Source organism: Stegastes partitus, unplaced genomic scaffold, assembly GCF_000690725.1.
Source record: "Stegastes partitus isolate 25-593 unplaced genomic scaffold, Stegastes_partitus-1.0.2 Scaffold1382, whole genome shotgun sequence".
NCBI classification, from domain to species: domain Eukaryota; kingdom Metazoa; phylum Chordata; class Actinopteri; family Pomacentridae; genus Stegastes; species Stegastes partitus.
The window spans coordinates 2089-19860 of NW_007579113.1; the positions used below are offsets into that span (position 1 = coordinate 2089).

The window sequence follows — 17772 nt, forward strand, 5'->3', positions numbered from 1 at the left end:
GCGTATAGTTTGGAGCGTGTGCCTTTTGCAAGCTGGTTAAACTTTTAATAGCTATGCAGAATATGTGTAGAAGAGGCCTTTTAGTGAAAAAGGTCATCAGATATCCACGTCGTCATTCTTCCAGGACGAGTATATCACTCGAGTCATTTATGTGTTTCTCAATGCAGATGTATCAGCATCTGAGTTCTGACTAGTTAGAATTAAAGTTTTAGATAATTCAATCCTGACTTTTCATAATTCTAGGTCAAGATAACTTTAGTTCCCCTTTATTCAACATATCTACATTGTCCTTTTCATATTCTTAAATTAAACTGATCAGAATTGCATTGTAGAGGTCTCCAACTGGTATTCTGCCCTGTCAAAATGTAAATACAGATATCCTGACTTAGAGGTTCTGACTCAATGAAATGAGGTTAGAAATATCTGTAGTAGTGTCAGAAGCTGTGGCAATGCAAAGCCTCACATGAGTAGCATAATCCCAACAATGGGATATCTGCAGCTGTTGTTCTGTTCAGTCCAAACTGAATTACAGAGATCTTTAACTGTTGTTTTAACTGGTTTAAAATTCAGCTGATAAATGTTATAACAGCTCACCATAAGTATCTTTCTTGGATCATTTTATTTGGTCGTAGCAAATGTAAATCTGCGGTTTTTTTTGTTTGTTTTTTTTTTGGGGGGGGGTTGCAGTTGTTGGTTTTGTTTTTAGTTGAACAGTAATATCTCACAGGAAAGCAACTCTCTTTTCTTAAATTGTCAGTCTTTATCATGCTCTTCACGGTCTACGTCCTTGGTTTTCTACCTCCAGGCTCGAAGATGTCTCCGAAGATCAAGGCCGGCTCTGTGGTGGAGATGCAGGGAGACGAGATGACTCGGGTCATCTGGGAGCTCATTAAGGAGAAACTCATCTTCCCGTACCTGGAGCTCGACCTGCACAGGTGAGGACGGATCGTGTAAAGATCACATTATCCTTTGAACACTGCAGTGCAGTCATGCATACATTAATCATTCTGTATACATGACAGAGCAGTGGACTGTGGTAGCTGCGGCTCCCCCAGCAGGGGCGTCTTGGTGAAATTGCATAAAAAAGGAAATCAGTTAACAGTTCCTGCCGGCCTGGTATTTCTAGTTAGGCTTGTTTATCCACGATTGTCCCTGCTGAGTTTGAACAGCAGAGCAACCTGTGAAAGGATCCTTTATCTCGCAGCAGGAGACATAAAGTTAAGCTCTCCTAAGTTTTCAAAACTGCAAAATTGTATTAAAAGTTAGAGATGTGCAACATTGAAACTTTCAAATTTGGGAAAAAATTGCACAATGGAAATTTTTGTGGTTTGTAAAACCTGTGTATACGTAACCAAGGGCTGTTACGCTGTTAATAAAAGTAATTTTTGACAGATCGCCTTTGAGATTACCAATCCAGTAACTTTGTTGTCAACATCCATTCGTCCATTTCTTATCTCTGACATGAACTTTGTACGGACTTGTGCGTTGTTTATGTGACCTCTATGTAAAGCTCAAGCTGTCATATCGCCCTACTGAGAAATGTGGACAATCACCTTGAACTTTAACTTCCTGCCTTTTAGACAGATGTTTTTATCCTTATTTCTTTTTTTGAATTTATTGAAGTTAATGGGTTCTTGTACAACGGGCTTTGAAAGAACACATAATTCAATGTGCTGTGATAATCACAGAATAATCTGAGCTGCGCCCATTGGACAAACACGCTTAACAAGGTAAAGTGAAATCTAACAGTGATCGCACACATAAAAATTGTAAACTAAGCCAATTAGACTAGATGTGCATTGCAGATGTCCATAATTCAGTTCTTTCCAGTCTGAAAGCGCATTTCAGATATCCACATCATTGTTGTTCTGCAACAAAGTAGTCGCTCTTATCTTTGTTTCTCATATCTACAATACAACTCTTACTAGTTGTAATAAAAGTGTCATTTATCAACAGTTTATCTCTAACAAGTTATAATTGTAGTTCAAGATATGTTTGTCCTTTTTAGATATCTGAAATTAGGTTTTAAGTGGTTGACATTACGTTGTAGATATCTCTAACTAGAATTCTGACTAGTCCAAATGTAATACACAGATGAATTGAATTACAGTTTTGATGCTGCAGATACCTGTAGTTACATCAGAGGTAGTCTGACTTATGAAATGTAGACTGCAGGTGTAAGCCTGCACTTGGATGCTCATTTAAGACATCTTTATCATTCTGCTTTCTGTGTGCAACCATTTTCAAATTTCCCTTCGCTCCAGGAAACAACAACATACACGCTTTACAAGTTGAGGACTACAGGGTTAATTTCTGCTTAGATACCTGAATACGTCTCTGGACAGAGTAGCTTCCAACCATAAACATGAATATCAATTGGTAATAAACATAGAAACAACCACTGTACAACTAGTCATTAACCTCTGTTTATGAGTCATACATTTAGCTTATCTAGCTGTTAAAGCTGATTTTACTACAGTTGTAGAACCAAAGCAACTTGTAGTAATGGCATTTGAGATATCTACAGCTGTAATTTTGACCAGTCTAAACTGAAATACAGAGATCTGTAACTGGGATTTTGACGTTACAGTTACCTGGAACAACAAGTCCAAATTACCACTACAGTCGTGACTTGACATTCCGACCCTTAACAATCCGAAAACCTTGCTCTCCGACAGGTTTTTAGGAAAAACGAACAGAACCCATTAAAAATAGCCTGAACATACCGACAGCCTTGGATTACGACTCTGACATGACATTTTATGGCACAAATAATGATAACAGCGTATTTTCTGACTAAACAATTCGACAGATTGGCTACATTCAGACTGCAGGACTTAATGCTCAATTCAGATTTTTTTGTAAAATCCGATTTTTTGCAAGTTTGTTCACATTTCCAATTAAATACGACTTGTATGTGACCTGCTGTGTGAACTTCATACGACCCAAAAGTGTCCTGCATGCGCAGAAGAAGAAAACGATGACATCACGCGCAGCGAGCGAGCTCAGTGTTTGCAGAAGTAAACATGGATGGTAACAGTGGAGCATATCTGCCACTCCCCTGCCACCGCCACCGATGGTGGAAACAGAACTGTGACTGCTAACTAAACAGGCATCAACAGCCGAGTACTGCCTGTGTGATCCGGCCACTTCCACCCCGTCGGAGCACATCCCTCTCCGACCACGCTGAATATTCTGATATTCATTATTAATTGAGCCCAGATAGGCTATTCGGACCAGCCTTACTAGTTACTATAACTGCTGTAAACAATGAATATTAACAACGAATGACCCTTAAAGCATCAAGCCCTCCTTGTATTTCAACCTCCATCTTGACAATCCAACAGCCTTGCTATCCGACAGAATAGAAGGTTTTACATTTAGTGTTGGATTATCGAGTCATGACTGTAGTTAGAATTATTTTAGCTGTAATTTTAAATCTGAATAATCAAATTCAGCTTTTGAATGTGCAGGTTTTCTGAAGACTGTCTTAGGAATGCATCAGCTTGCTAAATACATAAATAAACTCATAATCAAACACATCAGAACAAATGAAGACATCAGTCTTGATCAGCTGGATCCTGTTGGTTTTTGGCATTTGCCTCAGCTGTATGTATGCAGTCAGTTACTGAGCGGCGTATTGTTGTGGCCTGGTGTTAGCTTTCGTGGGAAGGAGGGGGTGAAAGTAGGTAAAAGGTCATGTCTGCTTTTGAACAAAGCCTTTGAGAGCGCAACAAAACTCAGAGGCAAATGTTTGAAAGGAATGATAAGCACTCTGAGCTTGTTTTTTGGGTTAAGTGTGCTTCCTCCTCTCAACAGCTCGTTGAAGCCACAACGTTCCTCGAGTGTAACAAGTGGAGCAACTTATCCAGTTATCTTGGCAGAGGGTTGGGCGTCTTTGCACAACTGCGGCCTTGTTTCCTTTGTCTTTGCGTTGCTGGCTGGTTCTGCAGATCTCTTCACTGACAGCATAAAGAAGCAGCAGAGTGAGCACAGTGGCTGGAAAGTGGGACACTGTGTCAGGTTCTCTGAGAAATATAATTAGCTTCAGTACAGTGTGAATAAAACCCTGGCAACACTTTGAGTTCGTCCTCAGTTTGGAGCGAACTCACATCACCACTCATTAATATCCCTCACGTCCTTTGACACAGTGATCATGTTTTTACATCACAGCCGTTGTACTTTAGTCTTCCAGCAAGCTACAACAGTAACATACGCTCACTTTTAAGGCTTTGGTCAGTCAGTGCTGCAGGGCTGCTGTTAAATGGTGTAGAAATGATCTTTCCTGAAACAGACGGCCTTTGTTTATGGTGTCTCATGCCTCAGCTGCTCGAATTATAAATGGTTTTCATGTCTGTTTGGCCCATTTCTTCTTCCTTACATCACTGCTTTACTCCCATACTTACAAGCACACGAATATCATATTGGAAACTGTCATGTTATGGAAGCTGGCACTGAATATGAGGCAGATCAAAACATTCCTTTAACCTTTGACAATATTTTACAGGTCAAAAGTTGAAGATTTATCAGACCATGTCCTGCAGTTTGGCATATTTATGTATTGGCAAAAAAAAAAAAAAAAAAAAAGGCAAGGGCATATTGGCCAAATGCCAAAAGAACAATATATTAACAAAAAGTTCAGAATCTGTGCTTATAAAAAAGTCTAAAACCAATTAATGTGCTCCTCCTCTCCTTGTGCAGAGATACTCAGCTCCCAGTGCTCCTGCAACGCTTGTAACAGTCCTTAGAAGTTCTGATGTGTAAACATATCAATCCCTATTTTCGCTGAAACTCTTGAACTGTGTCAAAACAAAGACCCATCACCTTACATTTCATTTTGAGGAAGAAGAAGAAGTCGCAGGTAAATCTTGAGAGTAGGGCCTGTTAAGAGCAACAATTATGTTGCTGTGGTCAAAAAACTTGTATTGGACACTCCCATATGCCATCATGCCACAAATCATGTTGTCTGCACCTGAAACACCTCTGGATGTTGCAGTAGAACAGTCAGACCCTGGAGGGTGAATACACGGTTCACAGCCTTGTAAATGCAGAAGAGAAGCATGCTCCTGGTGCTCCTGACTCTTTCTGCAGTCTTGTACACTGCAACTCTTACACTGTGAAAAATGCTGTTTCTTCTCTTGATGGTAGCTGCAGACCCCCTCTGGTCACCAGTGATGACCCCCCACATGAAGGTTGGGTCATCCAGCTGTTGAATAGGATGTTTGCTCTCTGTGAAATCGGTCATTTGTAACCTACCAGTGGTCAAAAAAACTTCTGCAACATGGGACCTGATCTTGATAGCGCAATGTAACGTGGTCTCTTGACTCATGATACGTTCTGCTTGAACAATCCCAGAAGTTTTTCGCACCACAGACAGTTTGTCGGCATCTGTACTGAAACTTAACAACTACATTGTACCAGAAAGTATCAGCACATTATAGATATTGGCTTCCTCTCTGGCACCATTAACTCTCCTCTCCATCTCTTCTCTCAAAGCTACGACCTTGGCATGGAAAGCCGAGACGCCACAGACGACCGGGTGACGGTTGAGGCAGCGGAGGCGGTCCGGCGTTACAATGTGGGCATCAAGTGCGCCACCATCACACCGGACGAGAAGCGTGTGGAAGAGTTCAAGCTGAAGCAGATGTGGCGCTCGCCCAACGGGACCATTCGTAACATCCTGGGAGGCACCGTATTCAGGGAGGCCATCATTTGTAAGAACATCCCCCGTCTGGTGCCCGGCTGGGTCAAACCCATCATCATCGGCAGGCACGCCCACGGAGACCAGGTACCTTCATATGTTCCTGTAAACTGAAAACTTACAAAACAATCAATCCATGCTGGGGTGAGAGACACGAGACTGGTTGAAAGACTAAAATATGAATCCATTTCATTTGCTGTATGTCAATATAAAGTTGTGTTTTGGTGTGTATTTCAGTGAACAAAACATTTACAGCTTAAAAACAATGGGCTCATTTTTCACTGCAGTATAAAGTCCTGCACCTCTATGGATGACTAGAAGTTAGTAGAACTCAGAAATGTCTTCTGTGCAGTATGACACAGTTATATTGTCATGAATTATTTTTCAAAAAGAAGAAAAAGTTGAATTTCTTTGGTCATTTACCTAAATTTTTAAACTCTGGAATCAACATGTACATTTACATTTTTATCCCGACACAAACCGACATTTTACTACGACTTTGTACATCCACTATAGAAAGATGTTTCATCATGCTGAATGTATCGTCCAACAACTTGCTCCTCTGTACATCATTTTTGAGCGATGCTACATTTATCTTATTGCTCGAGCATGTTTTATTTTATCCTCTCAGTTCACATTGTAGTTCAACTGAAAACTCTCTTTTGAATGGGACATGTTGAAGAGACGTGAAAAACAAATTTGACAAAATATCACAATTTGTAGCTCAGATTTGGTTCATTTTCCCGACACGACCATATGTCACGTACATAGGACCATTAGACAGTTGAAAATCTGTGAATTTATTTCAGTTTTTACAGTTTCTGGTTCAAAAAATTGTGGAATTTTCCAGATTTTTTTCTTTTTTCTTTAAAAAAGAAAAGAAAAGATAACATTTCAATGTGCCAGCAGGTTTTGGAGTTAGATGGTGCAAAATACATTGACCGTAGTTTATTAATTTGTGATTTTTAAAGGGTTTTTCCTGCATAGAGGAGGTGTTGATGCCACCCTGAGAGGTTTCAAGCAGCGTCAAAGGAAAATCACAAGCACCAAATGATAAGAATTGGGTGGGAAAAGAATATTTATATATTTATTGACCAGTTTTGCAGAGATGTGTTTAAATTACTGAAGCATAGTCGGCATTTTTGTTTGTCGAATGTCAGAAATAAGAGGAAAATGCACAGATTGATCTCACTGTTGCACATTCCAAAGACCCACTCTGAGCTTAGAAATTACCCCTTAGATGAACTTCAGTCTGGACTCCAGCCTCACGTATGGGGTTAAGCATGTCTTTTTCTTTGGTCAGGGAAACTTAAATCAGCTCCCACAGTGTCTGCAAACTTGTTGCTAAAGCACTCAGAGGGGTATAACTTACTGCAAACCTCAGTTATAAGCTGCCTACTCTGAACTCGTGCCTGACCGCAGTGAGTTAGCGCTTATAGCAGACATTGTGAGGTTGTCAGGGGAGACTCGGTCAATAATTATGATGATTCACCGGCCGTCCTTTGGACCACAAGGCACTGCCTCCACAGCAGCAGAGCTAAATCACAGGTTAGCTCGTGGCTCTCTGCCAAAGTCAACAGAGGAAAGAAATGCAGGTGAAGTGTCAGGCTGCTGATCGTTGCATAATAGCCGGTGGATGTCAGAGGTGTGCAGGTTATATACGCTGACTACCGAGTCCTGCTGAGGTGTTTATGACCCCATTTTATACATTTTAAGAGCTGCGATGTTTAGTGGGTTCAAACAGCTCTCTAAAATTAACCCCTTTTCCTCCCCACTGTGTCTCCACAGTACAAAGCCACAGACTTCGTGGTGCCTGGACCTGGGAAAGTGGAGATGATCTACACACCCGCCGGCGGACAGCCAGTCAAATATGTCGTCCACGAGTTTGAGGGTAAGAACGCAGCCAGGTCCATCACAAAATCACAACAACCACAAAGGCCGCAGCTGAGGATATAGGAGATGCTGTTAAATAACTAAACTGAAGCTGTAATTCAGTTTTGTTTAATTCGAGCAAACTTTCAGGGATTGTCTATGCTGCATGTTGACGTGGTACAGGCGTCACACTGTGGTTTCACTGACATGATTTAACGGACACACTTTTAGCAGCGTGTCAGACCCAATAAGCTCACAATTTCATGCCATCCTCCTTGTGTAACAGTCACAATTTTGATGGTGTCCCATGTTGTGAAGCTCTATTACATGTTTTAAATCTATTACACGGTTAATATTAAACTGAATAGTCTGATTATTAAGTGTAGTCATGTCAGCTCAATGTAAGTTATAGGTGTTCTGTCACATTTTCCTTTGGGGATCAATGAAGTACTCTGTCTGTCTCTCTTCTGTACATGCAGCATCTATTACTTGGCTATAGACTGCATATAAAGATTGAGTATGTGTCACTGCTTCCTTTAATTGTATAAAGACAAGGCCAAAATATTGCATCATACATGTACAGCAGATGCAGATTGCAGGAAGTTTGCAATTAGACACACACTTCATGTAACATTCTCCTCTACTTCTACCTTTCCTGAAAGAAGGATCCCTCTTTTTTTGTGTCTAAGGGCAGATGCTGCTAGATAAGTCCATTTGGAATACGTGGTATTGGGGTCTATGCATTAAAATTGCCTTGACTTGTGGTAAAGTGGCATGTTTATTATCTTATATAAACAGGTGTGCAAATATCAGACCTGTCTGAAATGAAAAATATCTCAGAACAAAGGCGTCAAATACCATAATGTGCATGTGTAATGGTGTCAGTAAATATAACTTAGCTGGGCTGATATTATAGAGACGCCTTCACAAGTACATTTTCTTATCATGTTCACATTGTAAATGTTAAAACATACTCTAGGCAGTGGGTTATCTGTGTGTTTCTGTCAAAACCTGTTCAGCTTTTATCACTCTAAGCCAACCACTGAGCAAACCAAAGGAGGTTTTCAGCTGTTGAGTAACAGTAATCTCTTGTTGCTGCATTGACTCAGATTTTGTTCAGTTGTTGCTTTTCTGTTAATTCTGACCCAAACCTATGTTCTGAAAAATATTGTTAAAAAAAAAAAAAGAAAAGAAAAAAGAAAGAAAAAGAATTTTGTGAATTTCAATTTCAATTTTTTTTTTTTTGTAGAAGTTTTTCACTTGCACTTAAAAAAAATGTCTGACTTGGGAAGCCATTTTAACGGTTTTGAAGGAAGCCAGTTCAAAATTACTGAAAATGGTCCAAAATGATGAAAAATTGGTCTAGACTGACACAATTATATGACCAAAAAGACTTGAAACCGGTTCAAAATGACTCAAAATTTGTATGGAATGACACAAACTTTCAACCAAAATGATTTCAAACTGGTCAAATGACTCAAAATTGTCCAAAAAGACTCAAAATCGGTCCAAAATGACACAAAATTTAACCAAAATGACTTGAAACCAGTTCAGAATTATTCAGTTTTGTCTACAATGACAATGAGTTTGATAGAAACTGAACACACGACTACATATAAATCTTTGCTCATCTGGACTTTGTTAACTTTTCTGTGATGGTGTTGAACAGTTAATGTGAGTTTATATTTGTGTGTGTGTGTGCAGGCTCAGGAGGTGTAGCTCTGGGAATGTACAACACAGACAAGTCCATCAAGGACTTTGCTCACAGCTCCTTCCAGATGGCTCTGTCTAAAGTGTGGCCGCTCTACCTCAGCACCAAGAACACCATCCTGAAGAAGTACGACGGGCGCTTCAAAGACCTCTTTCAGGAGATCTACGAGAAGTAAATAACCACATAAACACCTACAATCACACATGCACTGTCTCTTCCTCTACCAGACTAGAACTTTAAGGTGTTGTCCATCTTTTCACATCTTCCAGGGAATACCGCTCTCAGTTCGAGGCCAAAGGAATCTGGTACGAGCACCGTCTCATAGATGACATGGTGGCACAGGCCATGAAATCCGAGGGAGGCTTCATTTGGGCCTGCAAGAACTACGACGGAGATGTTCAGTCTGACTCTGTGGCACAAGGTTGGTCAAATAAAAGCACATTTCCATCATTTGAGGAGCTGCAATATACAGAATCTTTAGTTTGACTGATTTTTATATATGTCTGACATATAGATAATAAACATTGACGGAATTGCTTATTGTAACACTCTGGATAAAACTATTTATACCATGGTCTGGGTGAATACTCGATTCTGATTGGCTGCAGGGTGTCCATTAAAAAGTGATATAGGACACCTATAAAGAAGTTCCGGTCAAATAACCTGATTGTTCTAAATTAATGTGCTGACTCAAACGGTAGTTGGTAACCGTGGCAACAGAAACTCAGAACATACGTTAATATACGTTATTTCAGTTTATTTATCACAACGGCAAGACAGCAATAACAGCTGCGGCCGACCGGTTACCTTGGCAACGCGTCACAACGAGAGACATGAAATAGTCCGCTCAGCCGCTTGTTGTGGAAAACTTACGATTTTAACGGTAAAAAACAACATTAACGTATTAATAATTGATTTAATATTTATTTAGTAATATCTTTCGTAAGTGACCATGGTATAAGCGGGATAATGCCCTTCGAGGTGTCCATTATCAGAAATTAATGGGCATTATCCCTTACTTAAAGCACGATAAGATGGAAAACCATGATTGATGATGTTTAATCCTGGTAACAATACTCTAAAACTCTTCCAGTTGGGACACTATTGGAGTAGTTTCACTTATCATACCTGCTCAATGCATGTTCAAATACTGGCCATAAATGCAAAAACAACATAATTTTAATAAATTCTTCCTCAAAGTATGCCTCTGACTGGCACCATACTGCCAATCACAGGAAAAACATTCAGCCTCTTAGGGTGAAAAATAAAGGTTTTATGGTTGGTGGAATATCGGAATAGAAAAAATTTGCATCATCATGTAGCTGGTTTGTAATATTCCATCAAAGCAAGTTATACCATTAAAAGCCACATGTACATATCAATGATTCTACTCAATTTCAGGACTCTAGCTACAGATTTTCTCAAGTTATGCCACTTCAACAATTGATCCACTGATTAGTGTGAAGAAAACAATGCAAAATTTGACATCAGCCCTCCCCACTCAGTACATTTTTCACTTAAAAACACCTGCGACCAAAAATTTTACATGTTTTACTAAGTAACATATGTATGCACAGAGAGAAAAAAAACAGACAAATATTAAAAATGTGTGAATTTTTTTCCTAGAAATTGTTGAATCAAAGAGGAAAATCTCAGATTTTACGTATCGGGTTCAAAGATGTGATGTTGAAACGTTTTGCTGTAAATTTCAGGCTACGGCTCTCTGGGAATGATGACCAGTGTGCTGATCTGCCCTGATGGACGCACGGTGGAGTCCGAGGCCGCCCACGGCACCGTGACCCGCCACTACAGACAACACCAGCAAGGAAAAGAAACCTCCACCAACCCCATCGGTAGGAGCACAAACTGGAACATCTAGTTTAAGACGCTTGTATTTAATCGTTTATAATGAAATCTCTGTGTTCGCTTCAGCCTCCATCTTTGCATGGACACGGGGCTTCCTCCACCGGGCCAAACTGGACAACAACGCCGAGCTGCGAGTCTTTGCCGAGGCGCTGGAGGCCGTCTGCATTGAGACCATCGAGGCTGGTTTCATGACCAAGGATTTGGCGATCTGCATCAAAGGAATGCCAAAGTAAGTCGTCCAAGTGTTGGAAAGTGTGCAGATGTTTTGTGGTGTTAATGGTTAATTGGTATCAGCTGGTACAGAGTCCAGCTCTGGGGAGGCCAAAGATCATGTCACAGTCTTTAGAGAGGAAGTCAAACTCTGAATCACAATTCTTCTTATAGATGTAATCTACCTGGATACAAAGCCTGTAACTTGAGGCTAAAAGTCCAACTTTCAAATCTCATGACCAAGTCAAGTCATGACCAATAGATTCATATTTTCGTTTTTGACGCTTCTTTTGAAAATTCAGTTGCTGGTAACCAATTAGCCCAACCCTTCCCATCTCATGTTTCCAGCGACTGAACTTCCAAGACGAAATGTTAGGGCTGAAAAATTAGTATCTATGTCACACTATGGAAAAGTGCAACACATCTTTTTAATAAAAAGGTAAAGTGCGTCACGACAAACCATCATAAAAGAAGCATTTTTTTACAGAGATGCCCTGGCATATAAACCAATTCTACAGATATTAGCGGAATATGAGGTATGTCAGAAAAGTTCCAGGACTGGTGTCACAAAAGATATTTCTCAATCCCAAGCTACAAAATACAAGTTTGTCAAATGATTAACCAGCAGGTCTACAAAGAGATCCTGCAGCGTTTGCTTCATTCAGTGTGTTAGAAGAGGCAAGAGTTGTGGCAGGACAAGTCGTAGCTGCTTCATCATGACAACACGCCTGCTCACAATGCCCTGAGCATCCAACATTTCCTGGCTGAGAAGAACATCTCTGTGCTGGAGCAACATCCCTACTCATCCCACCTGGCTCCGTGTGATGTTTTCCTCTTCCCCAAGTTCAAGGAGGTCATCAATGGGACCCGTTTAGAAGACGTGGATGACATCAAGATGGCTGTGATGATGGAGCTGTGGAGGATCCCGGAAGAATCCTTCTAGGAGTGCATGGCGGCGTGGCAGAGAAGGCTGGAGAAGTGTGTTAGACTCCAGGGGGATTACTTTGAAGGGGAAAACTTGTAGTTTGTAGTTCCGATTTGAAATATGTCTTTTGTGACACCGGTCCTGAAACTTTTCTGACCCAGCCCGTATGTTATTTTTTGCCTGTCGTTCAGTCCTATAAAATACTTACATCTAACATCTTCAATGACACAACCTAAACCTTTAAAAAGCAGATTATATGTCAGTCTGAGAGCTTGTCAGATCACCCAGCTGTGGTCTAATCCAATACTTTAATTACAATAAAATAACAGAGTTCGTCTTTTTTGTGTGCAAACAGACCAACAGTTTATCCTAGTCAAAGTGGACAAAGACTTTAAGTAGAATAGAGTTTCTTTACTGTCATTGCACAGTGTACAATGAAATTAAACAGCAATTCTATCAGTACATGTACAATAATCAGATACATTTTTTCAAGTACAGTAGGAGATATGCAAATATAAAAGATAAATATCTTATGTACAAATGTATCTATGTAAACAATGAGATAGCTTTTTCTTGTAATGATGGCTAATTTGGTGAATTAAGAACTACAAAAACAGTAGAGTAACTGATGTTGCTCTTCTGGATATTGCACATTGCTGAACGTATACAAAAAAGTAATGGCTTGTCTATTGTGTTGAAACACTGATCTGCTGTGTCTCTTTTTCTTCTCTGGAAATTTGCATCCTTGAGTTTAGAAACTTTTTTTTTAGCTGCATTTTGCTGGAAGATGCACAGAGAAACCTGATTCTACTGAAGCAGATATCTTTAACTACTGACGTAATATCAAAGTTTAAAAATCACAAATCAAAGTTTAACTGGAAGAATGCAATTAATGAAACTAATGGAAAATGTTAAAGCAGAGGCACACTGTGTTGGAGCTGTTGGGATTGAAATGGTCCATTCAGTGGTGTTACAGAGTGATGCTTCAGTCTTTGAATACAGACAAAAGGCTAAAAAAAAAAATAAAATTTTTAAATCTCTGGCAGACCACAGATGCTGGCTGCAGAGCCAGCAGCCAAGTTACATCCTGGCCCGACATCAAGTTACACTCAGAATTACCGTTAATTAGCGACAGTTGACATGACCTGCTGCTGGCAGCGTTTGGTGTTGGAGAATCTGCCGCCTGACTGTTTCGTACACTGATTTAATTTACTCAATCACCAGTGTGACCAAATCATTTTCCACTTTCACACTAATCTGCACTTGTGGAGAAACACTCACATTTATGGAGAGCGGTGAATGTCAACAGTCTGCAGCAGGCTGAGGTTGACTAAACACGGATAAACAAATCATATTCTGATTAGTTTAATTTTAGAGGATACTAAATCATTAAAATATGATACCTGGGATGAGCTCAAGGCAACTATCACAGTGGTGGAAAGTACATTTACTCTAGTAAAGGCATCCTCAGAAGTCTTATATGTCAGCTGTGTTCCTTATAAACTTAATTGAATGTGTTGAGTGAACTCTCAGCTTTAGGTCACAATACCTCAAGTAGTACCTCCATAATGAGATGCATTTCCTTGCCTTGAACACCAGGGGGCACAGTCTGTAGATTATGCAGATTTTCAAGCATGAAACTAAACCGTGTGGAAACAAGACATCAAAGCCTCCATTGTTCTGCGCACACAGGAAACATGAATTGGCTCTGTGTTTGCAATAGCCGTTTCCCATCATGTTTCTGTTCTCTGACCATTTCCTCTGTTTGCAGCGTGACTCGTGCCGACTACTTGAATACCTTCGAGTTCCTGGACAAGCTGGCCGAGAACCTGAAGGTGAAGCTCTCCAGCCAGCCGAAGCTGTGATCTCCCCTCCAACTGCAGCCGTTAAACACAGACACACACATATCCAAACGCATCACGACATCCAACTGAACTGTGGGAAGCACAGAGAGCTCAGGGCTGCAGGAGATCTTTGAGTTACTCGAAGGAGGGCGACTCGTCCAGGATGAAGGAGACTTCTGACCACCATCGCCATCACTGCTAAGCTGAAAACATCAGCAGCCTCCAGCTCCGACCTGTTGGCTCTTGTTTACTTGCACTCGTCCCTGCAGTGAGTTGTCAGTATTTGTGTTGGACGGGGGACTGAACTGGTCCGACGAGGCCTCTGGACCTTCACTGCCTTATTTGTTTTGTGTCAAAGTCATCATCGTTTCAACAGCACCTCGGGCGACGTCGTGTTTTAGTGCCACACGAGCCTGACTCTCACTAATGAATCACTGTAGCAGAGCGACCAAGCATTCCTTGAAATTTTACACCATGAAACACAGAAGAAGCTCTAACTTTGTAATGAAAAAAAATAACGTTTAGTTTTTTGTATGGTTGCTAAAGATGTGTATTTATCCGTGCTCCCTTTGTGTGTGTGTGTCTGCATTAACGTCCAGTGTAACAGATCCGATCCTGCCAAACTAGAAGAGTCGTCATCGAAGTGTCTGTTGGTTTGTAATCAACATAAAATGCTTGTTCATTCCGAATGTGATAACTCGTAATAAATGAGTTTTTATGTGACTGACTGATGGTTTTTTGTCTTTATGTTGTTAAAACACAACAAAATAAGGAAGGAAAGTATAGACATTAGAACATATGTGCACCCGAGGATTTCAACAAAGAAGAATATTCTGTAGAATGAAATAAAAAAAGTGCAAACTGAAGCGACTATTACGACAAATACAACTTTGGTCTTTTAGTTAATGACAACTAGTAAACTAAGAAGCAATTGTTCTTTTGTTTATGGTAGCCTTATTTATTTGTCACACTTAAACTGCCTTAAATGAAATTATTACATTTCTTATTGTATTACAAACAGGTTTTTAAAGAAGTCAGATCTTTAAAATAAATAAAAAACCCTCAAAAGTGTTTTAAAGAACCTTTTCCCACGACTTCATTCAATGTCTAATTTTAAGAAGGAAAAAAATGTATTTATAAACATCACAGCACTATAAATTGCAATATAAACATTTTATTTTAATTGAATTATTATAATTTAATTTCCCTTCTGGGATAAATAAAGTATTTTTCATTCATTAATTTGCAAACATTATTTTGATGAGTTGACATAAAAACGTTGCATGGACTTAATATTGTCTGTATTTTAAACTCAAATTTCTGCAATAATTTAAAACAAATTCTAAGTTAATGATATTGGCTTCAACAGACAAATCTAATTAGAACAAGCTGACTTAAAAACTTGTGTTCACAATTATGGTAGTTCGGCAAGCAATACAACATTTCCTTTTTTAAAAATAAAAATGTAGAAAAACTAGTTGAACAACTGAATTTTTTTAATGAAAAATCAACATAAGGACTTTTGTGTGTGTTACCAATCATTACATAATTGTTTATTAAAAACCTCTGATTGTAGAGGAAACTTTTAAAAGTAGTTTTGCCTTGACTCCCAAATTTACTTGAAACTTTTGTAGCATATAATGCAGATATTTGTAAAGACATTTTTTGAAATTGCCAGTTAACTCACTAGCAGTAGTTTGTTTTTTTTGTTTTTGCTGCACATGAAATTAAATATGCAGTTTAAAAATAGGCAGTTTGGACTAGAATATCTCAGGAACTAATAACGATAAAAGCCTGATGTTTTCATTGGTATGTCTCATCATGTCATTGATTCAGAGTCTGTAATATTAGACAAGCAGATCAAACAATCTGATTATGGGTGAGTTAAAATTTAGGGGAAAAAAAGAAAACTAAACTAAAATGAAAACCATCATGAAAGTCTATGCTTTGAACAGCTGGTGGCCAAAATAAACTGATATTACTGGTGTTTCTGAACTTATTTGCAGCTCATCTTGTTGCGTAGTTACTGATATATGTGTTGTCTGCTGATTGTTGTTTCCATGAATCATAATAACAACAACTTTATTTGTATAGCACCTTTTGAAAACAAGGTGCTTTACAATAAAACTGCAAAATCTGACAAATTATGAAAACAAATTTAAACTAACAAATAACTAATAAGTAAGAGTACACTAAGATAAAATAGTGGAGTCAAGTTTTTTTTTTCTTGCCTATTGAAGGATAATTACAGCATCTGATTGGTTGAGGTGTATGTACAAATAATAATAAAATAGAACAAATAAACTGGAAATGAGCTGTCTTTTTCCTGTTTTTTTCTCAGCAGATGGCACTATTGCATCAAAACCCTCCTCTCTGCTGTGCCTGAAAGCACGGTTACACATCTGATGAGTCACTACACTGTCCCTGGAAAAGCAAACTGCACTAAGAATAGAGCAACGATCAACGAGCACCCTGCACAGCTAAACTAGTGTGTCTGAATAATGGATCCCCACAGCGCCAAAAACCAGCTGAACTCCAGCCTCGACTCTGACCAGAAAGGAGCAGATGTGTCCGGAAACAACCAAACTCCTGGAAATGTGGACAAAACAACAACTGACAGCAGAAACCCACAACAAGCAAACAGGCAGCCACAGTAGTAAGTCACAGGTTTGACTAAAATGATATCAAATCTGAGCAAAACAGGTTGTGCTGCTTTTTAAAGAAGCTGAATTAACCTTTAAAATCTGTTTTCTGGCTGATTTGTTCTTTGCTTGTGTTATTTTTTATTCTGTTGTTAGTTGTTTGTGGTTATCTACAAGTTTACTTTCAGTTTCATTTCATGGGTTTGGAAACAGGAACGGTGCCTTCACTGCCCCTCGTAATTCCTAACTGCTGAAGTACACTGTTTAAAAAAATAAGTTATTTTTGCACCAAGATGAAAAGAAACGAAAAAAAATAGGTTGAATTATGGTTTACAAAAAGAGGCCACCAGAAATGTAGAAAAACTACAACAACCAAACAAAACAACATCAATAACTATTCTAAAGCAGAAGCTACTTTACTAATTTGCCCTGAATTCCATTTTTCATGAAAGCAGCATCACGTCAGAATTAAATAACGCTGCAGTTCCGTTTGTTTCTTTTCTTTCGTGTTGTTTGACTGCATTTTATTTTTTTACCCATAAACTGAGGAGAGGTTTGTAGTCTAATCTTGTGAATTCTTATCCGTTTGTGGTTTTATATCTGCACTAAATCAGAATACGGTTAAAGTTTTAGCCCATACTAGTGTATCGCACTTTGTAAACATAACTTATTTGTGTCTACTTTTTTTTTTTGTGCAGTAGAAGTATAAAGTGTCTTAAAATGGAAATCCTTAAAGACATTTTAGAAAGTTGTGTTCCAAAACAGCTCTTGGGTAAATGTACACTGAGTTCTTTAAAAGCCTCTTTGTTCCGTACAGACCTCATCATTGTTATCCAGTTTATACCTCTAAGAGCCTTATTTATTGTATTTAAGACACTTCAGTGTTTTAAATTCACCTCTTCAACACAACACCTTATGCAATGTTCCGTCCACAACTCTATCTGATTGGGTAACGTCATGTGTAATAGCCAATCAACGCAGAGTAATCAATGCTTAAACTA

At 39.1% G+C, this 17772-nt stretch overlaps 2 protein-coding genes across 2 annotated transcripts in view; both read left to right on the forward strand.

Annotated features, from left to right (window-relative positions):
- Nucleotides 1-14857, forward strand: part of idh1 (isocitrate dehydrogenase (NADP(+)) 1) — a 16543-nt gene extending 1686 nt beyond the window's left edge. Inside the window, exons 2-9 of the mRNA XM_008299127.1 lie at nt 806-935; nt 5497-5788; nt 7490-7592; nt 9278-9455; nt 9554-9705; nt 10997-11137; nt 11217-11379; nt 14057-14857. Of these exons, the coding sequence (XP_008297349.1) occupies nt 814-935; nt 5497-5788; nt 7490-7592; nt 9278-9455; nt 9554-9705; nt 10997-11137; nt 11217-11379; nt 14057-14150 (1245 nt within the window). The 5' untranslated portion in view covers nt 806-813 and the 3' untranslated portion in view covers nt 14151-14857. The remainder of the gene's footprint in view (nt 1-805; nt 936-5496; nt 5789-7489; nt 7593-9277; nt 9456-9553; nt 9706-10996; nt 11138-11216; nt 11380-14056) is intronic.
- A 1689-nt stretch (nt 14858-16546) lies between these two features.
- Nucleotides 16547-17772, forward strand: part of epsti1 (epithelial stromal interaction 1) — a 30119-nt gene continuing 28893 nt past the window's right edge. Inside the window, exon 1 of the mRNA XM_008299129.1 lies at nt 16547-16785. Coding sequence (XP_008297351.1) covers nt 16631-16785 — 155 coding nt within the window. The 5' untranslated portion in view covers nt 16547-16630. The remainder of the gene's footprint in view (nt 16786-17772) is intronic.